General features: G+C 51.5%; 1 protein-coding gene across 4 annotated transcripts in view; it reads left to right on the top strand.

The window, feature by feature from the left end:
* Positions 1–25,896, top strand: part of Arhgef10 (Rho guanine nucleotide exchange factor (GEF) 10) — an 87,322-nt gene that overhangs the window by 45,064 nt on the left and 16,362 nt on the right. For all 4 annotated transcript variants that reach the window (XM_013515017.1, XM_013515012.1, XM_013515009.1 and 1 more), the window contains 8 exons: positions 600–770; positions 2,421–2,566; positions 3,461–3,636; positions 19,753–19,868; positions 20,197–20,324; positions 20,479–20,579; positions 21,703–21,824; positions 25,021–25,107. In XM_013515017.1, coding sequence (XP_013370471.1) covers positions 600–770; positions 2,421–2,566; positions 3,461–3,636; positions 19,753–19,868; positions 20,197–20,324; positions 20,479–20,579; positions 21,703–21,824; positions 25,021–25,107 — 1,047 coding nt within the window. The remainder of the gene's footprint in view (positions 1–599; positions 771–2,420; positions 2,567–3,460; positions 3,637–19,752; positions 19,869–20,196; positions 20,325–20,478; positions 20,580–21,702; positions 21,825–25,020; positions 25,108–25,896) is intronic.

The raw sequence follows: 25,896 nt of genomic DNA, 5'->3' as shown, positions 1-25,896 counted from the left end.
AGTAACATCAGAGGGCACTGCCACAGATCCCCACGGCGGCTGAGCCCAGCAGTCAGAATAGTAACATCAGAGGGCACTGCCACAGACCCCCACGGCGGCTGAGCCCCAGCGAGAATGTTTGAAATGTGAGAATTACCAGAGTGTGGCCCAGCTCCTGCTGCTGGGAAGGAGCCCTGGGCTCGTGTACCCACTGAGAGACAGTGTCTGCCAGGTCAGAGCTGGGAGGGCCCCCTGGGAAGTCAGGGTCCTTCCTGGGGTGGCACAGCATGGAGCCCTGCTGGGCACAGGGGGTGCACGCTGCCCAGTGAGCACTGCTGGGACACTGGTGTTTGCAAACACAGCTCCTCGGTTTGTGGTGGTTTGCTCTAGCTCTGACCAGACCTGGGGAACTGTGGCCTGCTCACACTGGCACCATGGTGGGCACCATGTCCCTTCAGCAGTGCACTTGGTGGGCACGCTTGCTCTGTAGAGGAGCTACCGGATGCTCAGTCCTGTGGGGCCCAGCCGTTACCTCCCAGCTCTGCTGCCCTCCTGGTTGTCCTGTGCCACAGCTGGAGGCATGCAAGTGGTAAGTGTCCTGTTATGCTTCTTGCCTTCAGGACATGCTGAAGAACACCCCCAGAGGACACCCCGACAGGTTGCCCCTTCAGATGGCACTGACGGAGCTCGAAACTTTGGCAGAGAAGTTAAACGAAAGAAAAAGAGATGCCGATCAGCGCTGTGAAATCAAACACATCGCGAAAGCCATAAATGAAAGATACCTGAACAAGGTGGAGTGAGGTTTTTCCAACTCTCTGCTGAAAGTATTGCTTCCTGGGAATAACACCAGGGTCATCTCAACTGCTGCTTCCTAGCCAGTTGGAATACGCCCCTTAGCCCACTCGCTTCTGAGGGAGGAGGACGCAGTCTGTGCCTGTCCTCTTCAGCCAGCCTCACCACGCCACGTGCGAGGACAGCGTGGCCGGGGTCAGGCAGGCCGGTGGGCGCTGTGGGCAGGGGGTGGTAAGCGAGGGCCGCGGGGAACCTCAGCCGTCGCTGTGTGTGTCCTCTGCAGAGGGCCCAGAAGAGTCATGAACTCAGAGGTTGAAAACGACTCTTTTTCCAGTACTGTGAGCTGAACACAGAGCCTTTGCACTGAGCTACATTCCAAACCCTTTTATTTTTATTTGTTTTATTTTAAGACAGAGTTGCAAAGTTGTCCCCACTGGACTCGAACTTGCGCTCTTCCTGCCTCACTCAGCCTCCCAGAGTGCTGGGGTTACAGGCATGCGCAAGAGTGCCATTCAGCTGAACTCTATTCTCAGTACACTGAGTTCCGGCTGGGGTAGATTTGGACCTGCCTGTGCTGGTTTCCGCGTTACCTAGGGAGAGCACTGCAGAGCAGGGGGCCGTGTTTCAGTCTCCTGTGCCGCAGGCTGATCCCACGTGGCTTTCCCGTGTCGACTTTGGGAGGCGTTAACTTACAGGAGCCGTGTTAAGGAATTATGCACGATATTCGTGGCTGCTAAAATCATATTTTATTCTCAGCCAGGGCAATTTCCTAGTTGGTCATGACATTCAGTAATTTAACTGGCAGTTTTAAAAAGCACGATTGAAGCAGCGGTCACTGGGCTTCCCCACGTGGCGTGTGCGGGGATTTTGAGTGTGGGACTGTGGGTCTGTGGTTCTCCAGGGGCAGATTCGTCCTTCGAGCCCCGCTGCCTCACCGGTGCTTCCCCGTGTGCACGCGTGCCGCACGGAGGGGCTGGACCATCGGCGGGAGCCCAGGCTGCCGGGCGCTGCTGGCGCTGGCTGCACAGAGCCAGGCGGTGGTGTGGCTTTAGGGTCGCAGGGTGGCAGAGGGCACTGGGTTTGCTGTTGCCATGGTTACAGACATGCCTGCCTCGTCCTCCCGTGTGGTGGTGTGGAGTCTTCCCGGAGGACTCGGTGATGAGGGCAGAGGGTTTGAGGAAGTAAATTACAGGCAGTCCGCCCCCCTGCTCGAGGCGGGCGGGGATGGAGGGGAGGGGCAGCTGCAGGAGGGGCCTGTGCGGGAAGGAGGCGAGCACTCGGAGAGGTCTGCTGGAGGACAGGCGAGGGCAGCCAGTGTCTGGCCGTGGGATTGGGTGACTGTGAACACTGGCAGCTGTAAAACGTTTAGTTTAAGCAGTCATGTCCCGGCCTGGCAAGGTGGTGCACTCCTGTAATCTCAGTACTCGGGAGGCTCAGCAGGAAGATAGTGAGTTCCAGCTCAGCCTGGGCTATGTAGTAAGCCTGTCTCAAAAAACCAAGAAAAGAAAAGGCTGGGAACCCAGCCCTTCTTGAGGATGGGCAGAGGATGAGAGTTATCTGGTGCCGAGAACCCACCTCCTGTGAGCTCCTGCCCTGGGCCCTTCGGTTTCGGGCAGGCGCAGCTGTAACTGTAGTGTTCACACACTCAGCTCCTCAGCAGCGGGAGCCGGTACCTCATCCGCTCGGACGACGTGATCGAGACGGTGTACAACGACAGGGGGGAGATCACCAAGACCAAGGAGCGCCGGCTGCTCATGTTGAACGATGTGCTCATGTGTGCCACTGTCAGCTCCCGGTAAGGGCGTGCGCGTGTGTGTGTGTGCGCGCGTGTGCACGCGCGTGTGTGTGGGGGACAGGAGACCAGCCAAGCCTTAGAGCACACAGCTGGCAATTTGGGACTCGGCGTCACCAGCTCCTTGCAAGTGGAATTTAGATGAAACGGCTCTTGCGACGAGGGGTGGAGGTTCTCGCAGCCCCCTGACCCATCCCTCGGTTCTTTCAGTGAAGAACTCTGTTGGTTGACCAAGGCTCTGGCCCGGCTTTACTGAGCTGGTGCCTGTGACGTCCCCACGGCCCTGTCATCCCAGTGCCTTTGTGCAGAAAGAAGCTGGTGGCGTCCTGCTTTAGAGATGTGTGTGTCTGTTTTTTGGCATCTGTGTTCCACGTTACCGTAAAAGAGGAAATATTTAGGTTGTGTCTTCCTGTTTAATTTTTATACTCAGTGAGCTCCTTAGTCGTGGAGCACAGTGACTTCATTGTGCCCCAGCGGTAGCGATGTAACCTGAGGGTAAGGCAGGAGCGCAGGGTGAGCGCCTGTGCAGCAGGCAGGGCCTCGGCCAGGGAGAATGCTTTTCCCGTTAGTGCCACTCCCCACACGCCTGAGCTTGCACGGCCAGGTTCCTGAGAGCGCGCGGCTGGGCTCCTTCCCTTCAGCTGTGTCGGAACAGCCAGCTTCCCAGGAAGTGGCCACTGCGCCCTCCAGGAAACGGACTCACACTCCCATTGATAGAGTCCCCAGGCCCCGGCCAGCTGCAGCTGTCCAGAGGAAAGCTCGATGAGAGCTTCCCGTGCGGTGCCATGACGTGGCCGCATTACTGTTCACGTGGTTTCACGGTCAGAGAGTTTCTCCTGTGCGGTGTCATGATGTGGTCGTGTGACTGTTTGGGAAGTAACCTCTGGGCGGTTTCAGCCCCTCCCAGGAGAGCCACTCAGGCGCCAGCCAGCGCTACCTGCTCAAGTGGAGTGTTCCCCTGGGCCACGTGGAAGTGATCGAGTATGGCAACAGCCCCGGCGTAGGGGAGCACAGCCGGCACCCTGCCGTGCACCCGCCAGAGAGCCTGGCTGTGTCTGCTAATGCCAAGCCATGTAAGTGTCGTGTCCACTGGCACTCCCACGCCGCGTCATGAACTCTGGGGGGACTGACCCTGATTCCTCAGCCAAAGGCTAACGGGGGCGGTCTGTCCTAGCACGCACTGGGGCCTTTGTTTTGTGCTGTCTGACCTTGCAGACCAGGCTGCCTGCCGATGCTGGGCCACCTGTGCTGGAAGCCTGACCTCTGAGGTGTGTGCGGCCTCAGCTCTGCTCTTGGGCTGTGAGGACCGGCTTGCAGCCCTCTCCCGCCATGATGGCAGGCGGCACATCTGCTGCTGCTGGGTTCCCACCCTCTTCTGTGAAGCTAGTAGCTGCAACACAGTGAAGGAGAGCTTCTGATGAACCATCTTATATGTTAACGGGCATCAGCCTTTCAGAGTAACTTGTTTCTGACGTGTTGAAAAACAGGAAGGCAACTTTTAAAACATTAGTCTTCTGGTTGAAGGTGCACATGGATTTACAGGAGCAGGATGTAGAATATTAGATCTAATTCTATGAAATCCCTTACTTGCTTACTCTTCTTGGTTAATAACCAACCATTTAGTTTGGTAATCTGCCTAGTAGGCTGATTCTCTGTGAACATCGTGTTACAGTTATTAGCCTCATGAATTGCTGACATCTAAACCAAACTCCACTTTCAGGTGATGTACAGCTGCATCTAACCCTCTCAGATAATCAAGATGCCAGGCTACCCGGAGTTTCAGTGGCACACAGAGGGCGCCTGGGGTGGAGATGGGAAGAGCAGGGGCCAGAGGGAGAAAGGACCAGAAGGGATTCACGCAGGGACACAGTCCGTCAGGGTTCTCTTCAGCGGAAATTGAGTATCTCGTTAAAAGTTTTTAAAAATCCTTTTAAATTATTTGAAAATATTGATTGCACATCATCTTTATGTCTTTGTTTTGTGAGTGAAGATGACAGTGTGTGTTTCATGATAGCAATCTTGAAATGTAGCTAAGGTTGCCTCATGGTGTTCAAATCACCAAAGAGGACTTTGATTGATCATGAAGTGGGTTCCAAGTATTGTATGGGATCTTACATTTCTTATTCTTTTCTTTATGGCGTATACTGAGCTCACTCAGTAAGACTAGAATCATGCGGCAGTGTTAAAAAGCATAGGACAGGGTGGTTCGGTCAGCTGCGCTGAACCATGGAGCCAGTTTCTGCTTGTGCTTGAGCCTGGCTGTCCTGAGAGGTCTCTGTCAGCTGCAGTGGAATGGGGTCCCCAGTGGCATAGCGCTTACCGTGTGTTGAGAGCAGTCTCTTTCTCCCTGTAATCCAAGGAGAACTTCACCATCATGTCCTAAGCTAAGAGGAGCTTGGAACCCACTTGCAGGAACATACAGTGCAGACATGCACTGACTTTGTTTACCGTGTCTGTGGAGAGGCTTGGTGCATCCTCAGCAGAAGCTGTTTTTCACAAGACCATACTACACAGTGAAACGTTTGTTCCACCTTCACCAGAGATTTGCTGTGCTCTGTTAGCTGGGTTGGCCCTTGCCTGGGGCGTAGCATACCTACTCTTTGTTTGTTACTGATACTGATGGTTGGGTGCCAGGTTTGGTGGTGGGTACAATGTGATGTATTTCTATGTCTTTATTCTGAGAATTATTAAGATACTGAGCTTCGTGGGTATAGAAAAACTTCATCTGAATTAGTGTCTTCTGATTTTGCTTGTCTTTATGGTCTGCCTTTATATCATAGCAAGTGCTCAGTAAATGTTTGTCAGATGAATGGAAAGAAAATGCAGCCACCAGTCAGTGTTACCTTTCCATTACGTGGTGTCTCTCCAGCTGTCTGTTTATCAGAGGTCTGTACCCAACCCAGTGCTGTGTGCTCTAACCCCGGATGAATCTGATGAACAAGGAAGGTGTCTATAGACAAGGCATCCTGAAGCTCATGTGAAAGCAGACAGACTTATTAACACACAAATGCGACACAATGTGACACATTCCATAATAGAAGCAAAGACAGCATATGTTGGCAGTCCAAAAGGAGGCAGTGTTCCCAGAGCAGACGGCTATAAAATTAGATGGGTGGGGAGGTTCAGCGGATGAGGACAGGCACCCTGGTTGCACGCCAGAGCCTGAGCACAGCAGCGGGGCAGCTGGGTTGGTGGCTGCTCCTGACTCCTGGCCTGGGAGCTCCTGGAGGAAGCAGGGCCTCAGGAGACTGAGAGACTGGACCCCATGGCCTGGATGGTCCTTCTGGTCCCAGGGCTGTGGCGGTTTGCTCCTGGGATCTGACTCCACCTGCAGGAACATAAGGCTGGGAGAGACTGCTGTTGTCCTCTGACAGCTGTGGCACCCATGGAACCCTCAGCTTCGGTTTTACAATGGGCTATTGTTACTGCCTTTAAAAAAGGGCAGCGTGAGGGCTGGGCCTTGCAGATGTTTTTTCCCCCAACTTCTTGAGGTCTAACTAACAAATGCAGTTGAATATTGTTTTACAGTTGATATATGTCTGTGTTGTGGGATGATTACCACAGCTGAGTTAGCACACTGATCATCTCGCAGTTTTGGTTTATATTTGTTTTCATTTGTCTTGTTTTTACTTTTTTGTTAGTTAAGACATTTAAAATCTACTGTCCTTTTATATGAACATTTAATATGTACTGTCTTAATGGATTTCAGGTGTAAACTAGAGTCACCAAGCTGCAGATTAGATCCGTAGGATTTACTCCTCCTGTGGGACTGAGCGTTTTATGCTGTGACCTGCATCTCCCCAACCCCTCTGGCCCTGGCTTGGCGCCTGGAAACTGCCCTTCTGCTCGTGTTTCTAAGAGGTGGACTTCCCCTACAGTCCACGCACAAGTGGGGCCATGCAGGATTTGCCTTCTCTGTGTGACTTCTGTCACATCACACGGTAGCCTGTAGGTTCATCCATGTTGTCACAAGTGGGCGGATCCCCTTCTTTCAGGCTGGGTGATGTGTGTGTGTTTGTGTGTTTCCATGTGTTTGCGTGTGTGTTTGTGCATGTGTGTGCTTCCATATGCCACCCTCTCCTTGTCCACTGACCTGTCAGCAGTGCAGAGGGTGGTTCCGCACCGTGGCGCTGTGGGGACGCAGCAGTGAGCGTGGTGTGTAGCTGCGCCTTTATGACATCAGCACCGTGTCCCCGCAGCAGCCTGTGGAGGATCCACTGCATTCTCTCAAGGGCCTCCCTGGGTTTGTCTCTGCTGGCTGTGCTGGTTGCCATTCCCAGCGCCAGTGTATGGGGCCCTTTTATGTATTTCGTTTAGTTTTGTTCTAATCTTTGTTACTGCCCTTTCTTCCCGTGTTGGGCATACTTGCATTGCAAAGTGAGGTTGTTCATTAGAGATGTCTCTTTTTTTAATTTAGTGATAATAAACTTTACTCATAGAGCTGCTTTTGCCATGTCCCACGTGTATTGGTGCATTCACCTCAAGACGTGGTGTATCCCCTTGTCTTTTTGTGGGGGTGCGGGTGCTGGCCATTGAACCCAGAGCCTTTGTTGGGTCACTGAGTTGCCCAGGCTGGGCTTGAACTTTGATGTTCCTGCTTCAGACTCCCTGAGTGCTGGGAGAACCGTGCCTGGCTCTTACTTGTTTTTGATACTCTTCTTTGACCCGTTGGTTGCTGAGGAGTATGCTGTTTAATTTCCACGTAGTTGTAGACATTCCAGCATTTCTGCTGCTGTTGAATTCTAATTTCATAGTATTGTGGTAGGATGTGATTTTGGAGATTTTGTTCTCTGCTGGAGTCATCTCCTTCCTGGGTGCATTTCAGAGGCTTTCTGTGTGGATGGTCTGGTTTCCGTTCTCTCAGCCTGTGCTCTGTGTGTCCAGGGCTCTGTCCCTGTATATCCCATGGTGTCTTCCTGATGAGGAAGTGACCCGGCGTCTCCTGTGACTCTGCAGCTTCTGGATTCTCTGGGCGACCGTTTGTGCAGGTGTCTTCCCTCCCTTCCTGTCGTCCTAGACCTCTGCGTTTGTGGAAGGCAGGTCCCGTGATGATAAAGCCCTGGCTTTGCCAGTGTGAGGAAGTCTTTCATTCTGAAGGATACCTTTGCTGGGTATGACTTTGCGTTTCCGCACCTTGAATATATGAGATACAATTGAGAAATACAGGGAGCGTTTAAATTATAAAATGTGTTACCGTGAGAGACACATTGCCGTTACTGTCTCGAGATAACAGCCCCGTTGCCTCAGACACACTTACCACTCCTGCCACTTTCTGAAGCACTGCTGAAGTCTTCTTTTGTGAGATGTGATCAAAGAATACACTGTTCCTGCCCAGGGCCGTCAAACAGAAGGTCAGTTTTGTAAACACAGTGGCGTGTCCTTGCCCACCTTCTTCACCAGAGCTGGCGCTGTGTGACTCCTGGCTCCTCCCCAAAGTCGAAATTACCATGAAAGGTCAACTGCGAGCACTGTGGTTGGGATCAAGCGCGGGTGCTGGAAGGTCCTGTCAGTGTGTACAGCAGGAGACCACCCTGGGTTTCTCCAGCGGAGTGGGGCTGTGACCCCGCCACTCGGCTCGGGTAGTGTCAGGTGGCCTCACAGTCACCTGTGGTTCGGTGGATGCAGGCTGTGCTCTCTCATGGGGTGATCGTCATGGTGTGGGGTGACGTGTCCCCCAGAGGTATGTGGTGTGGGTGGCTCGGTTTCAGATGGGCCTTTGGGATGTGATTGGGTCCCGGGACGCTGACTTCATCCCTGGATTAAACCACCATGGAATCATGACTTGATGGCCCAATAGGAGGTGATGGAAGCAGGAGGTGGGGCCTTGTGAGAGGGAGTGGGCCACCGGAGTGTGACCTTGGGGGCTGTACCTGGTCCCCCACCCCTTCCTATCTGGTTCCCCTCTTTCCACTTCCTGGCTGCCATAATGTGAGAGGATTTCCTCCCCCTGCCCTTCTGCCATGATGCTTTTGCTCTCCAGAGTGGAGTAATGGTGGAGCCAACCAGTCCTGGGTGGAACTTCGCAGACTCTGTGAGCCAGAGCAGACCCTGGGTTCCTGAGGTCCCCTTCCAGGTGCTCTGTCATTGTAACGTGGAGCTGACCAATGCTGTGATCTGCTGGCCATGTCCCCACCCAGTGGGCCCAGCTGGCTCCATTTGTGGGCCCCTGTCATGCTCTGTGGTTGGTTGGTTCAGGTCCTACCAGCTGGGTGGGGGGCAGCAAGCAGATGTGGATGGCACAGGGCTGCAGTTCGGATCTGCAGTGACACCGCACTGCCTGGGCTTCCTGGAGGAGGGGTCACTGCTGGGCTCTCCACTTCGGTGAGGGTGGAGCTGGGTCCACGCTGAGCAGGACCCACTCAGCGGGCAGCTCTCTGACCACACCCAGCCAGGCAGGGCCCTTGGGGCTCCACAGTGCTGGCTGGCTGGAGGATCTGTGCCCCGTTAGCTGCGTAGGTCTGAGGACCTTAGTCCCTGTCTGTGAGCTGAGTTCCGTGTTTAGCTCTGAGTAGTGAAAAAGGTGGGTATAGTGGGTGGTCTTTAAAATGCTTTCTAGGTTTAAGAAAAATCTTTTAACAAATTTGTTTACATTTGCCAATTCTGTGTCTTAGAAAGCTGAACATAGGTCTCCGGGCTTTCTTCAGACTGCGGGATGTTGGGATGGAGCATGGGCCTGTCTCGGGGCTGTCTGTGTTTCCCAAATTTAACATGCCCTACTGTAGCAGGCTAGATGATTCCCGCTGTAGAAAAAGAACTTTAGGACGCGTCAGAGAGGTCTGAGTAGGGTTATTAGGCAAAGACGGGAGCACAGGACGCACTGAGGATGGGAGTGCGGGCGCTCGAAGGAGTGAGACGCATTGCCGTTTGGGACTGGGGACATTGACTTATGCTTTGCTTGAGGGGATGAAAAGCTAAGGAAGAGAGTGCCCACCCAGTCCCCTAGAAAGGACACCAACCTGTTCGCTGACAGGGTATTGTTTTGTTTTGTTTTGTTGAGAGATGATTTAAACATTCTCTGGACTCCCTAAACCTTCGTTTACTATCGTAGTTGGACCAGTTTATGGCCGCTGGTGATGGGTGAGGTAGGGAAGCAGTGTAACTCTGGCAAGGACTGTTGGCGCTGGGACAGTCCCTATCTCGGGACCAGGCTCCTTTAACTGACTTTAACAGGGGCATTGTGGGTAGGTAGTAGAGGCCCACACCAGATTCTTCTAATGAAAGTACTGTGCACGTCAGCATAATAGCTGTGTCTCAGTAGCTGTGCTGGGGGACGCCAGAAGCAATCTTTGTGTTCACCCTCTCAGCATGACAAACGGCCATCAGTATACACTTGTGTCAAAATGTCAGCAGGTGAGTTTTACCCATGTTACACTCTCTTACATTTCATGTATTTATAATCTGTTTTATTAAATGTTTTCCTTTGATTTTTCTTGTAGAATTACCCCAATTCAGTATAATGTCACATGAAAATCCTTTTTTACAAGTTTGGGAGGAGGTTGGAAATGAGTCATCAGCTACCGACAATGACTTGGATCATGTAAGCCAAAGAAGTTAGTAAGCTGTGACCAAGAGAGATATAGAACGAAGACTTGGATTCATATGAGGAAGAAAACAGGGATGTCAGTAAACATTTGACTAGTCAAACTGGTCACGAGTACTTGGACAATACAACGTTAGAACTAAGTTGGGAAACCTTACTGGGTTCTTGACAGGGTGGAACCTACTGGATGGAGACCAACACTGCGATTCAAGGCTGGAAATTGTCTGTAAAGGATGATACGCCGTGCGATGTTTTGAAATACACTAATTAAGAAATACAAGGAAAATACTCTATATGCATCAAGAGTAATACTCAAAAATGTATTTATCTCAGTGCCTCACTGAACTAAAAGCCTTCATAGCAGGACTTTATCATTCAAATCATCAGAGTTAAAGGATTTATGGAGAAGTGGCACTGAGATTTTTAGAACAATAATGACAATCAAGAGATTTGTTTTTCTTTAAAATTGCCTACATTTTGACAACGAAAAGATCTGGCAAGAAAGAAAAAAAAAAAACCGACCATTTGGCTGCTATTTGCTTATTTCTTGAAAGCTTTGTTTTGAATTGTCAAGCAATTTATACGGCGTCCAAATATGTGACAATTGATGTGTAACTTGCATCATTTCGTGGTTGTTGAAGCTTTTGGCAATTCATGCCAAATAAACCTTCCAAATGTGGTATGAAAATATATCCCCTGGTTGATGGGAAGACATTTTACACCTTAAATTTAGAAATGTATCCTGGAACTCAGCCACCAGGCCTTTATTTGTGCAGTAATAAACTGTATGACATTGTGAATAGACTTGTTGCACCTATTTCAAAAAGTAACCCTAATGTCTCATTTGACCGTTGACCACTAGTTACCCATTGATGCTACATTTCTAAAAGAACGCCAGTTGCCAGGCATGGTGGTGCACGCCTATAGCCCCAGCACTCGGGGAGGCTGAGGCAGGTGAATTGCCACATTCGAGGCCAGCCTGGGCTAAATAGTGAGTTCAAGGCCAGCCTCAACTATATAGCAAGACCCTGTCTCAGAAAAATATAAAAATAAAAATTAAAAAATAAAAGAACACCAGTTGACCAGCACAGGAGCTATTCACAAGAACAAAGTCGTGATTCCTGGAAAAATGTTACAAGTTCACAATAAAGAATGTATAGTACAATCTTATTATTTCAGAAAGACATAACATTGGCCTGCTGTATGGTGAAGAGAAGCAAAGTAGTATTGATACTGTCAACACTGCGCCGTGATAAGATTGATGGTGAAGCCCCACTTGGTAGTACATGTCTATAATCCCAGCACTCAGGAGGCTGAGGCAGGACAGCCCTGTGAGTTCCAGGCCAGCCTGTACTACATTATGATGAAGAAAAGCAAAGAAATATTGGCACTGTCCATGTTACAGTCCTCAGTAGGCTTGGATGTCCTTGACTCCCACGGTTGCAGGTTGCAGGTTGCAGGGCTGCCCAAGCCTTCTGAGGTTTGCAGACAGCTGACATCCACCCCCAGGCCCTGCTCCTTCTGTTCCCTGCATTTGTCATCCCTGAGTCACCCTGAGAAGCGGTGGGAAGTTCCTGTTCTCCTCGTGCTCACAGGACTTTGCTGCTGTTTGAATGACTGCCTGTCACTTAGGTCTGTGGTTTGGTGTTGGAGGCGTAGCGTGGGTGTCGCTACCTAGCAACCGTGGCTGTGGAAATGAGGGGCAGCTCCGCCAGGGAGAACAGCCAGGGCTGCTCCCAGAGCACAGCGTCAGGGTGCCTGCCTGCAGCCTTGGTCTCTTGGCTCAGATGTTAAGCCTTGCTCTTAACCCGGGGCTGGCTGACCTTGGGTCCCCTAGACCTCTGCTTGGTTTCAGCTTCCAGAACCCCTAAAATCAATTTGCAGGATGCTGTGCATTTTCATGAGTGGCTCAGCAGAGCACCCTGACTTTCTCGGGGGTGGGGGAGAAGACGGTGAGAGGTTTTGCCCTGGCACCGGCTGTGGCCTTGTCGGTTGTAGAGGCATCTCCATGTCCTGTGCTGTCCGTGCTCTGTGCAGGTCTGCTTGGGCTCTGGTCACTTTCCACACACTAACAGAGCCTGGCTGCTATGTGTCTAAGGAGGAGCCCGGGAGGTGAGGAGGGAGGAGGAGAGGAGAGGAGGAGGGGACTGTCCCAGCCCTGCTGCCCCCGGCTTCCGTGTGAGCACAGAGCTATGGGACCACTGCCTCACCTGTCCATGTTGTCTTCAGCCTTGGTCTCTCCTTATGATGATGAAAATGGGCAGCCACTCTTGCACTGTCATTTTCAAGGGTCACATGACCGACTCCTGAGCTATAGGACTGACCTGAAAACGCAGCGATTTGAACTGGCATCTGCCCTTTAAAACACACCCAACTTGACTCATCCCATGGCGCTTCAAGAGCATCTTGTTGGGCAGTGTTTAAAAGATCAGTGGTCAGTGCCCCAGGGGCCCGGTGTGTCGGGAGCAGGTGGCCTGGTCCCTGCGCCTGCACAGCTGCCTGCATGGGCAGGCGCGGTGGCTTCAGGAAGCGCTGCAGCCCCCTGGTGTTGCGTTGGAACTCTGCAGAAAGGTCTGCATGTCTTTCCCAAGCGTGGGGCCACTGGGTGGATGTGAGCAAGCTGCAGCTTGGAGAGTGCTTCCTTCAGGGCGGGGTGAGCTTCTTCAGTGAGCACCGTGGGCATTCTTGACTTCAGTCGTGGTCAGAGCAGAGCTGGAGCAGTGGTGGCTGGCAGAGCCCTGGCTGAACTGTGTGCCTACAGTGGTGCCCCTGGGGTGGGCTCTTGCCTGGCGGGCAGTGCCCCGAGCTAGAGTTGGAGAAGCTGTGCACGGAGCACTTGTGCAGGAACCGGAGGACAGGAGCCCGTTCCTTCCACGAGACAGGCACTCAGGTCCCCAGCGGCTGGGGAGGGGCCTCTCCCCTGGGGGGGCTGACCCCCTCCTGCCTGGCAGCCCCCTCTGACAGCTGCCCTGCTGACCCACAGCGTGTGCGCATCCTGAGAAGCACCTTCCCCGCGTGTGGGCCGGCGTGCTGCAGCCTGGTTTCAGGGCGACAGTGTGACGGGGAAACATGCACCTGCACGTTTTGTTCCTTCGGGTAAAAATGGCCTCGGAAGCAAATATAGCACAGCATTAACATCTGTGCATTCGGGGCTGTGGGTGAAAACGTGCCCGTGTGTTATTCTCTCTGGCATTTAAAAAATATTCTCTACTTTCACAAACACACAGTGTGAAAGGGGAGGCGGGGAGACAGGCTGAGCCTCGTGCCCGTGCCCAGCTGTTCCTCGCCAGGAGAAAGGGGTGGCGGAGTGACCCCGTGAGGGGTAGGGGAGCGCTGATCAGGTCAGGGTGGTCAGCATTTCCGCTTCCTGTGTTTCTGCTTTGATTAAGGCACAGTACTGGCACATGTGTGTGGGGTACATGTGGTATCTCAGAACACGCCTAGAACACCCGCTGGTCGAGTCCAGCTCCTTGTCATCCTTTGCTTTTGGAGCTCTGAGCTCCTCTTCTAGGTGTTCATAAAATATATCACGGTCATCTCACGGTGCCTTAGAACACAGGGCTTGTGGCTGCCACCGAATTCCAGCGCCCCACCTGTCCCAGCCTCCAGAATCACTGCTGTATTCAGATCTGATTTCCACTTTGCACATAGGAGACGTGTTTGTCTTTCTATGTCTTGACTCAGTTCTTTAGCAGTGTCACCGGGCCATCCATTGTGATGCAGGTACAGGACATCACGCCCACTGTGGCTGCAGGGTCCTTCGTCAAGTGTGCATCCACCCTTCATCCTCTTGTCTGCTGTGGGCACAGCTGGTGCTGGGTTGTGGCCATCTCGTATTGTGTAGCGGGGATCGAGGCCGTCGGCCGACTGCGCTTCCCTTCGTTGCATACGAAGGTGTGACTGCTGGGTCTCACGGTCGTTCACTTTAGGTTTTGGAGGAGCCTCATTCTGGTCTCTCAATGGTTGTGCTGGTTTACATTCTGACCCTACTGTGTCAGAGTTCCTGTCTCTCTGCATGTTAACAGGCACTGCTACTTTCTGTCGTTTTGATCATAGTCATTGCAGCTTGGTGGACATCTCATTGTGGTTTCCCTGGTGATTAGTCATGATTTTCATATACAGAACTTGGCCATTTGCATGTCCTGTGTCCAGAAAAGTTTGTTTAGAGTAGTCGCCTACTTTTAATTGGATTATTTGGTTGCTTTGCTTTTGAGTTCTTTGTATATGCTGGATACTCATCCTTTATGAACCATTTTAAACATTTTCTCCCATTCTGTAGGTTATCTCCTCACTCTCTTCGTTGTTTCCTTTGTGTAGAAATGTCTTAGCTGATACAATATCATTTCTCTGTTTTTCCTTTTGTTGCCCATATTTTGGAATCTTGGCCAAAAATCCTTGCCACACAGTCCTGGGTAGACTGGATGTTCCCATGCAGAAGATGGCACTGCCCCTTTCGCACCCCGAACAAGCCTCAGTTCAGTCAGTGGCTCTCCGCCAGCACATGGGGGGTGGTCTCACCCTGCCAGGCTGTGTGAGGCCCAGGCTGCCTCCACCACTGCACCCTGTGTATACGAGAGCCCTGTCTCCACCGTGACCTTCTGGGGCCCCTTGCCAGAGCTCTGGTCCAGTTGAATGGAGGGAGAAGCTCGGCTCCAGTGGAGCGGCCAGCGCAGGTGGATGGGCCTTTTGCACTTGAGAGCTCTGCTGTCAGCCCCTCCTCTGCTCACCCCAGCAACGCCATGCACACCGCCTGCAGACTCCCACGCTGACTTTGTTTCTAGCTGTAGGGGGTGTGACATTGGTCCCTTTGTCTCCAGAGGGTCTTCCTTGCTGGCTTTGCTTCTGGCTTCCTGGGAGCTGGAGGAGCATGAGTAACTGACAGGAGACTGGCTCCTCGCTACAGAGCCGGGCTGTGTGGGAGCCTGCAGTGACTCAGCCAGGCTGCTCCCCCACCCCAGCACCCTGTGTCCCCGGCCTCCTGGGGAGCTGAGTGTGCCCCAGCTCCTACTTCAGAACCGCCTTCTCTGCCTCTGCCTTCTCTAGCCAGCTATGAGACCTTGCAGACATGCTGAGCTTTGCTGGTGCCCTTGCTGTTGCCTTGGGCACACACACCCCTTGTTTGTCCCCCAAGATTCCATTCAGCAGACAGCCTGCTTTTCCAACCAGTTGCAGGGGTTCCCATGGAAACAGGCAGCGTGGTGAGGCGGTCAGAGAGGTTGGACAAGGAGAGCAGCTAGCGCAGAGAGCTTCACTCCTGGGCTGAAAACGCCGGGAATTTGCAACCAGGTGGCAAATTCCTCCCCAAGAAGGTTTGGACTTGCTGGTTCTGTTGATCAATGAATTTTGGCCAGGAAATAATAAAACAGTTCTTCTGTAGAGGGGAGGTAATGTTGAAACCCCTCCTGCTCTGGGCCTGTTTCTGTCACGCCTGCTTTTGCAAGGTGCTCCTGCTCCGCGCCTCGTGTGTGGGGTGTGTGGTCCCCCGCGACAGCACCTCAGGCACAGGTGGCACCTGTCCCTCCCCGTACCTGGGGAGCAGACGCTTCTGGGCCTCGGTGTAGAGGGGTCTATCACCTGCTGGAGGAGCAGGGTGATGCCATATATATATTCTTTTAAAAAATTTTACTTTTTAGTTGACAGATAATTATATATGGTGCATAATCTGATGTTTTGAAGTGTGTGTGCATTGCGGCTTGGCCTCCTCTGGCTGACTTGCATTCCCTCATTTTCTTGTGGTGAGCGAATCTTGGAACCTGCTCAGCCATTTCAAGTGTATGACTTTGTGATGTGTTGTTACTAACTAGTTGTGGTGTGGTACATTACACTGCACCTTGACATTACTAACCAGTTGCCGTATCCTACCCTACATCTTGATGTTGCTGACTACTGCAGCTGTGGCATCGTACACTACACCTTGACATTGCTGCGGTTGCTTCACCGAACACCACACCTTGACATTGGTCTCCAGTTGCCATGTCGTGTTACCCACTAGCCACGCAGCCCATGGTCTTGCTGCTGAGGACCCTGCCGCCTGCCCACTGCCCATGTCCACCTTGTCTTTCTCCTGTGGCATGAGTGGCCCCTCTCCTGCCCAGCTGCTTTCCCATGCCTACCCTCTCCCAAGACAGAGTGGCCTGGTGGGCGCTGGCATCTGTGGCTTTGGGCTCTGTAGTGTCAGCAGCCAAAGCAGAGGAGGCCATGCTTTGGTGGCCTCTGGCTGGGAGGGACCTAAGCTGCCCACACCGCCGGGGCCGTAGAAAACGATCACTGTGTTGCTCCTTTACTTCACTGCTGCCTTTTCCACTTCAGGGCAAGTCGGCCTGGCCTCAGCTCCTGCAGTTAAGGAGGTGCTTCCCACACTGGAAACCCAAGACCCTTGCTGCAGCTTGGGCCCCGGGTCCATGCCTCTGCTCCTCTGTGTGGCCAGAGGCACAGGTGTGGCCAGTGCTGCCCCCAGGTGTGTGCGTACTTAGCCACTGTGTGTGCAGCTCACTCATGGAATCTTCCAAGGGTGGGAAGTTCACATAAGCCGAGCATTTGCTTCATTTCCCCTGAAGCAAATGCACAGTATCTGAACGAGGCCAGGATGGTTGAGCCGTTGCCTGATGGTTTCCTGAGTGGACACCCAGAGTTGTGTGCCCTCCGCCTGGCCCAGGAGGGACTGCTCCACCAGAGGCAGCTGCAGTTTCCATCACATGCACCCGAAGATGTAGGGTGCAGGACTTAAAACAGGACCTGACTGGTTAGGTCTAAGAAGTCTCCCAAAGCCTTGTGTGCGTGGAAAGTGAGTGGCTCAGAGTGCTGTACTCATCCTGCGGTTCCCTCCCTGGAAGAGGTCATACTGTGCACTGTTGGGAGGGGGCCTGACTGGAGAAGGCAGCCACTGGGAGGGGGGACCCAGAGGGGTACACCTCCCACCCCACCTCCTCTCTTTCTCTGCTTCCTGGCTGCGTGCTGTGAATAGCTTTGTTCTATCATGCCTTCCTTTTGAGACAGGGTCTCGCTGTGCAGTGCAGCCTGGCCTTGAGCTCACTTTGTGGCCCAGGCGAGTCCGGAGCTCACAACAATCCTCCTGTCTCCGCCTCCTGAGTGCTGGGAGTACAAGTGTGTGCCACCACGCCCGGCCTCTGCCGTGCCTCTGCCATGCCACTTTTGCCTTAGAGCAGCCAGCCACGGAAACTGTGAGCCAAAGGAGGCCTCTCCTCCTCTGAGTTGTGCCCAGTGTTGTGTCTCAGCTACAGGGGAGCTGACTGGTACATTTCCCACTTCACCATTTCTGTTAAGCGCGTGGGAAATAGACACAGTTCCTTTGCTGGAGGAAAGGAACATGGCAGACTATGCTTTGATGGTAAAGGAAAGAAGTGTAGGCAGTACTGGTGGGCCAGTGGTGATCAGCAGAGGAAGAGCCTGAAGGTCGCCAGGGCTGGGGAGCATGGTGAGTAGTAAGGTGCACCGCCGCCACATTGTGTAGCACGTGTTAACATAATGCACATGTTGGCTTGTGAATTGCTTCCTGGATGTTACTTCATTTGACCCCCAGAGCATACTGTAAGGTGCACAGGAAGGTGGTGGTGTCCCTTTTTACAGCTGAGGAAGCAGAACTATATGAGCCCAGGGTTCCGGAAGTCCTGCTGGGTGGAAGCCTCTGTGTGCTGTTTGACCCCGGGTGCCAGTGCGGAGCTGGTGTCTCCATGGGTCCCGATTTCAGTGTTGAAGTGTTTTCTGTCTCACCGTGGCTCACTCAGAGAAGTGTGTGGAGGAGGAATTTTTGCTTTCTAGACTCACACACGGATGTGACATGCTTGACACCCCCAACTCAGAAACACTCACTAAAGGTTGGGGTACCTTCTGACTCATCCACATCGTATGTACTTCATAGATAGAGTTAGAGACTCCTCCTGTCCTTCTGTAGGAACGGGTGTGCCCTACTGCAGGTGGGGGTGTGCCCTGCCCTCTGTGCGGGTATGCCCATCACGTTTGTTCTGGGATTCCCACCTGGGCGAGATTGTGACCAGCTTACACACTCAGCTCCTTACCTGAGGAGTGTCCCCAGACAGGACACATCTCTGAGTGCTTGTGCCAAGAAAGATGTACTGTGCACACGTTAGAGTAGATATGGGACCCTCTCATAGAGACACAGGGTGGAGAACAGGCCAGTGGCTCCCGGGGTTGGATGGGGTGAGTTGTGGGGACACTGGGGGCCTTTCTGCAGTGGGCAGAGCTGTGTTGAGGGCACAGACTGCTGGGGTGCTGAATGTGCATGTGGGCTACAATTGGTAGTTAGTGCTGCGTACCCAAAGGAGAAGGTTCTGTTTTACTGATAATTGTAAGAATAATGCAGAGTAGGTGTTGATTAATGAAGTTAATAATTAAGTTAATAATTAATGATAATTGTAATAATTGTTGGATGATAATTGTGAGAATGCAGAGTAGGTGTTGATTAATTAAGTTAATAATTAAGTTAATTAAGTTAGTTAATAAAGCTAGTATAGCACTTAGAATTGTATTATAAGGAGATACTAGCATTTATCACCAAAAGTTTACAGATGGGGCTGAAGATATGGTTCAGTGGTAGAGAACTGCATTGTGTGCACAAGGTCCCGGTTTAGATCCCCACACAGCAAAAAAATGTTGACAAATGAAAACAAATATATGCTATTAGACTAAACTATTCTGGTTATAAGCATACTGGAAGGCAAAAGAAAGGTGCTAGGTGTGTGTTACTTGTGGAGCAAATTTACTGCTTTCTTGGTGAAGTTTCCTGAAGCTTCGCTTTGTCTAGACAGGTGATGAAGTCACCCTTCCTGTGCGTACGTGCCTATGTAATTGTGTCTCTGGCTGAGGTGCTGTGGAGTAGCAGATGGTTATAGGATAACTTCTCAGGAGAGCCCTGGGTGTTTGGGATGCATGTACTTATGAACTGACGTGATGGAAACGCAGACCCTTTTCAGCCTACAACACATCCTCTCTGTGTTGGGGATGGCGTGAGCATCTGCAGGGCACGGTGCGGGATGGGTACACAGGGCCCCTGTTCAGAGTCGGTGAGGGTTTCGTCCTGGCCACAGCAGTCCCAGAGGGCCCAGTGTACCAGGCAGCAGCACAGGGGTGGCAGGAAGTGCCGGACCCTTACTGGGACACCGAGACACCGCTGCTGGCTGTGCAAGCCCAAGCAGGTTGTTCACAGGGAAGTAGGAGGGTGGCGGCCCCTGTCACATTGGGGGGAAGCGCAGGCTCTGAGTGAAACACCTTCATTTCTGCACGTGTGAGACCGAGGACAGTTTCTTGGGCAGTGCGGGGACCACATCTGAGCCCTGGCTCCTGCTCCCACAGTAAGTGTCCCAAAAGCCATTGGGCGGTGTGGAGTGGACTCGAGTCCGCACAGACAAACCATTTCCATGCTCCTTCAACTAACGTCAGAAAGGTCCCTGGCAACTCTGGTGTTGGAAATGTGGTTCAGATTAACTGTCGTTTCTGGACCTCTTACGAATAGAGGTTGCACAATTTACACTTTTATGAAGATACTAACCTGGGGAGGCATTGGGCAGGGAATGTGTGCTGTTTTGCAATGTTTCTGTAACTCTAAAATTATTTCTGAAAGATGAGAAAACACAGTGTTGGAACGGCATGTTCTTCCTTGCTTACTTGGTAGACAAAGCTTACCTGGGGCCGGGGCAGCTGTACCAAGATCTGCAGAACCTGCTGCACGACCTGAATGTCATAGGCCAGATAGCTCAGCTGATCGGGACCCTCAAAGGGAACTACCAGGTAACCGCAGCCACCAGCACCTGGTTGAGACCCTGTGTCAGCCCTGACCCCTGAGCGGAGCTGGGAGGGTGTACTCTGACTGTCATTACCTCCCGGGAGCCTCGGTGCCTGTCTCGGGGAGGTGGAACATTTCAGTGCCATTTTCTCCCTTTGCAAAGGTGCTGCAGGTCACTTCTGCCATGCACACTGCACTGGACCCCAGCAGCTTCTTTTTCATAATCAGACATGAGTATGAATGGGTCTCCCTGAATTTCTGTTACAACTGTGCCTTTTCTCCTCTTTAGTATTTCTAAACATTTAAAAGCGCACATCTGCATTTCCTTTATAGAACTTAAACCAGTCAGTAGCCCATGACTGGACCTCAGGCTTACAGAGACTGATTTTAAAGAAAGAGGATGAGATCAGAGCTGCCGACCGCTGCAGAATTCAGTTACAGCTTCCTGGGAAGCAGGACAAGTGAGTGACTGTAAAGGGAAGCCTTCTGGCCAAAGCTGGGAAGAAAATGGCCCTTGGTAGGATGTGTCTCCTTGGTTTGGTGGCTTTGCCACCCAGCAGCACTCAGGATGGAGCACTTCTTGTGAAACGAGCCCTTGTCTGTTATTCCCGGCAGGTCTGGGCGGCCTACTTTCTTCACGGCTGTGTTCAATACATTCACCCCGGCCATCAAAGAGGCCTGGACGAACAACCTGCAGATGGCCAAGCTTGCTCTGGGTAAGATGAGGCTGGAGGATGCCAGTGGGCAGACGGGCTCCAGGCAGGGCTGAGAGATGCACTGTCTCTAGGAGAAGGTTTCGGAATGGGGACATTAACCACAGAGCGGGCGAGTTTTGAGAAGTTTATATGTAATTCAAGGCCGGGGGGACCAAGCTAGGTCTTCATGGAATCAAGACAGCCCCGTGATATGCACTGGGAGCAGTGGACACGAGGGCTCAGGCACGGCAGGCCCTTGTGTGCTGACTCCAAGGAGCATCCCACCTGCATGCCACCTGCATGCCACCAGGTGTGACACTGTGCCTGTCACCTGCATGCCACCTGGCTGCAGGAAAGCATGCCGGCAGGCTGCATTGTCAGGAAGGCCCTCCCGCCTCAAAACTAAGTCCTGCATGCTGCAAGGGTGATGTGACTGGGTATGGCCTGTTGGTCACGTTCCTGTGCCTTGGTCCCTTTTCCTTGATCTGCGTGTGTGTGACTTACCCCGCTCTCCTGGGATGTGCACACGTGCGAAGTCCTCTGTGTGCAGACTTTGAAATGTTACAAAGAGGAGCAGCAGGGGGTGGGGTGCGGGCTCCCTTGTGCAAGATGGTTTGTGGAAGGGAAGGGACTCCCGTGAGGGCAGCCTGGCCTGGCTGTGTTCAGTCTGGAAGGAAGCCTAGCGGGGTTCCTTTTCTCTTCCTGAGTAACTGAGTGATTTGTAGAGTTGGGTTCAGAGCAGCTCAGCCAGCCAGGAACTGGCCCACTCTCTGCAGAGGAGAGCAGGGTGTGAAAATCAGCTCCTCTCTCTTCACTTCCCGTTCTTCAAAGTGCTCCAGTAGCAAACACGTCTTCATGTCCTTGTCCTTCTGAATCCCGTGGCACCAGCTGCACGTAAGGACTTCTCAGTGTGCCCAGTGCTCGAATCCCAGCCTCTCGGCGCCTTGAGAAGGTGAAAGAGGAGCAGGGAGGTAGAGGGTGCAGTTGGCACCAGAGCAGAAGGGCACAGAGCCACAGAGGTGGGCGGGGTTGCTCCCTGAGAGCCTGCGAGAGGGTCGGGTGCTGTCTCCTGGAGTACGTTCTCGCTCGGTGGGGCGGCCAGGGCATCTGTGCCTAACTACAGCTGTGCTCTCGCTCCCCACAGAGGAGGACAACCATCTGGGCTGGTTCTGTGTGGACGACGACGGGAACCAGACCAAGAAAGACACGCACCCTCTCCTGGTGGGACACATGCCTGTGATGGTGGCCAGACAGCCGGAGTTCAAGGTGAGGGCACTGCATCTCTGGCTCGCTTCCCTCAGGGGCCCTGGGAGGGTCGGGGTTGGAAAACTCTCAGGACGGCCCTGGCTGCTGCTTCTTGAGAGGCGTTTGCTTGGAAATACTCGGGCTGCCGTTCGGAGCCTGAAACCCAGGCTCAGCTCGCTGTGGTGCCCGGTGCAGGGCACAGTGGTGCAGCTCGGTGACCAGTGACTGGCTGTGCCGTGCTGAGGCGCCACCTCGAGGTCTGGAGGCGTGCTTGTTTCACCGCATGGCCGAGGCCCCTTCCACGGAGCCCAGAGTCCTTCCTGCGCCTGCTCCCTTGCCCGACCTCTCTGACCTCAGCTAGAGCAGCTCCCGCCTTCCGGGCTGCATCTTAGTGGTGGACTCAGGCAGGGGGACAGTGCTTTTGTGCTCTCTGTGGCTTCCGTGGTTTGAGGAATATGCCCTTCTCAAACTTGTCTGCACGACAGGACCTTTGCACTGAGCTGGCTCCCCAGCCCTTTAAACAGATTGAGACTAGGTCTTGCCACGTTGCCTTTCTTTAAGGAGTAAGTAGACTGCACTGTTGGACGTCCTTGGCCTTCTGTCCCGCCCTTGCTCCCTCAGATGTGCCCTCTGACGCTGGCTTCCCGGTGGTTGAAGGGTTCTGCAAGTGAAACAGCAAAGACCAACTCGACTTCTACAAACTAAATGTCTAAGACTCGCACAGTTGGCCCTTCACCTGTGTGGTTTCCCTAAACATGGACTCGACCCTGGAAGTTATGCAGATAAAATCATGTCTGTGGGGCCTGTGCAGCCTTTCTGCGTTCACTTGTCTTTCCCGAACAGTGCAGTGTAGCAGCTGTTCATGGGGCGAGTTCATCACGGGAGGTCAGGACTAACCTACAGCTGACCTCAGCCCCTGCGTGGATGCACATGTATTATATGCAGACCCTCTGCTATTTTACATGAAAGCCCTGAGTATCCCAGGATTTGGGCTCCTTGTGGGATCCTGGGGTCTCTGTTGGTAGTGCAGGACAGCTGTATATGAATCTTTTTTACCTTTCTGTTTTAATCTTTGATAGGTAGTGACCCTGAGGCTTGTGATTAGGTGTTAGAATGCTGTATCTTGTACTCTGAGTAACTACTAAGAAAATAACAGTACACAGTGTATTAATTATTGTTACTGCCCTGTTAGCTTGTCTTGAAACTCTGTTTTACTGTTATTTTTATTTTTTTTTCTCTTTAAAATAAAAAAAGAAATTATGGGGTCATTCTTCAAGTTTAGTGCTTGTAAAGACCATGCACTTGGACCTCATTTTGGGAAGAACTGTGGAAAAGGTCGTAAGACTGCAGCTCAGAAGAGAGGAATCAAGTTAAATAACGAGAAAAATGCCTCTTCTTGATACTGGTGTGCCAGTCTGCAGTGATCTTCTAGAAAGTACTGAGCATCTTATAAGAGAGTTCATTACCCACGTGGACTTCACTGTAGAGCAGGTGATATGTGACCGTGTGGAAGAGATCCTGGGCTTCCATTTCAAGGAAGCACGTAAGCTGGGCTGGTCACAAAATAAGATGCTGAAGTAAATGCAAAACAAGAAAAATTCTTACAGAATGTAGAGGAAAAGGCCAAAGAAATTAAGATGAGAAAAGGAGGAAAAGATGTAGCGGGCCTGTCCAGGAGCTGTGACCTATGGGTACTGTACTAGGAGTACCTGAAACAGGACAAAGCCAATGAAGCTGAACCAATATTATGGAGCTAATTGATGAAGACTTTCAGAGTTGAAGAACGAAGTAAGCTGCAAGTGAAGAAGGCGCACAAGGCACCTTTAAAATTTAATGAGAAGAAAGCAACACCTAGACATACCTTGGTGACTTCTTAAAATTTTAAGGGTAAAGAAGAAAATTTGCAAGTATCCAGATGGAAAGGTGACCTCAGATATTTCTCTCAGTTCTAAATGCCAGAGGACAACGGAGCAACATCTCCAGAGTGTTGCGGGGAAGTAGTTTAGAATCAAGAATTATACGCACGCTGCCCAGTTAGCATTTGTGTAGGAAGCAGCCTGGCGGCTCTCAGATCCCAGGGGTTTAGAAGGCGCATCAACCAAGAACCTTGTCTGGAAAGTTTGCTGAATGATTTACTGCAGCCAATAGAAAATAGAAAAGAACAGAGAGATAACTGTATGAAAAAATGGATGGTTAAAACTAGTTAAGAACATGGAGTCTAAAATTGTTACATATAGACTAATAAACCTAAATGCAAAATAGACTTGTAAGCTAGATCTAAAAATTTCAGCTTAGGTATCTTTAGACTGTCAAAATGCATGCCAGTTACTCAGTGTATTGGGCAAATAAAAACTGTTTTACTTTCGTCATATAATATAAAGATGCATGTTCTTAAGCCAAGTATATGTTAAATAAAAGTGCTTTGTCACTGTGGGCAGGACAAGTACAGTACGGACATTCTGAATGCTGATATGACAGCACTGGAAAATGGCACAGTTCTATTTCCTGTTTAAAAACCCCAGCAAGCTCATACTGGGAATACTAGCAGTGTAAGGAGAACATTGCCAAGGTACTGGTTGGAGAGGGGAAATGCATTTGAAATACTGAACTGGGAAGACCACTAATTACTGCACCAGCTGTGACTGAGTTTTTGTCATTGAGTTGTGGACAAAAATAGATGATATACATTCCAGCTTTCTGGAATTCAAAACAAGTGAAAAAGCAAGAAAAAGCAAATGAAAAATGCCAAGGAAGTGTTAAAATTTTTACGAAAGATATTGACAGAGATAGAAGTGGTTAAATTCCCAGTTAATAAGATCTAAATTGAGTAAAAGAGAAATCCATCTCTAATGTGAATACTCACATTTGTGTAAAACAAAAGTTAAGGGGGCATAAGGGTAATAGAAACTCCTTAGGTTGTCGAAATGGAGAACGTTTTCCTTAGGCAGAATAAGGATGTTCCAAGAAATTGCACGTTTAAGAGATGGCGGCATTCATATATAAGATCTGTGCTTGGCATCTTGATGTGGGTGGTAGTTTCACTGTTGTAAACTGATAAGGATACAAGTATTTTAAAACGTTTAAAATTTAGTGATTTTATGTACGTAAAATTTATTGAAAATCCTTCAATTAAAGAGAATACTTGTGGCAATAATAAAAAAACGATATTGTCTTAAACCCAGAGGCCCATTTTGCATGTTTGATTTCTTCCTCTTAGATCGAATGTGCTGCTTACAACCCCGAGCCTTACCTAAACAATGAAAGTCAACCGGATTCGCTTTCCACGGCACGCGGCTTCCTGTGGGTAAGAGTCCGGTTTCAGCACAGCTCTGGAGGAGCTGGCGTCAGCAGTCAGTGTGGGAGAAGCGTGGCTCTGCACCTATGTGCAGACAGGAAACCTTCCTCCCAAGAGAGCGAGCGCTTTGGGAAAGATGTGGAATTCTTAGGAGTTAGAACATTTATTTCTGTTTTTTTTTTTTCATCTAAAAGTTATCTTTCAGACAAAGACAACTAAACTGTTTGGTGATTAAACTGCTTGGACTCACCCTGCCCCTTTCTAGAACGTTGCTGGCTTTTTACCCAGGAAGCCTAGCAGCTAGAATTAGCGTGTCCCACTGAAGTCATGCTGTGTGTGCCCTGGGCCTCACAGGTCCCCGCCCCCACTGGACCTGCTCCACAAGAGTGTCTCGCCTTCTGGCCGCCACAGCCCTGCTCAGCGTGTGCTTGGAGTGTTAAGTGCAGAGCGGCCTGGCCAGCTGGGGTCACTTGCACCAACCTAGCACACAGGGAGAGGCCGGGCCTTCAGGTTTTAGCGGAACTGTGCGCTTCCCAAGGACCCGGGGTTGTGTGGCCTGTCCCTGCTCCTGGGCACACCCTGTCCCCTACGGCCAGCACAAGGAAGTCTGAATCCTTCCTGCCCCCAAAGGGTCAGAAGAAGGCAGAGGAAGGAGGGGGAACAGCTCGCTCAAAATTGAGGGGAGGAAAAGAAGCAGTGACCCCGCTGCTGGGTCTGCTAGCAAGGCTCAGGCCCTGTCCACCGGAACACTGTTCCGATGAAGTTGAGCTCGCCGAGTGTCCCGCGTAGAGTCGCCCA

The sequence above is a fragment of the Chinchilla lanigera genome, unplaced genomic scaffold (assembly GCF_000276665.1).
Source record: "Chinchilla lanigera isolate Chin_1 unplaced genomic scaffold, ChiLan1.0 scaffold00002, whole genome shotgun sequence".
Classification (NCBI taxonomy): Eukaryota; Metazoa; Chordata; class Mammalia; order Rodentia; family Chinchillidae; genus Chinchilla; species Chinchilla lanigera.
This window is presented reverse-complemented; position numbering and strand designations above follow the sequence as displayed.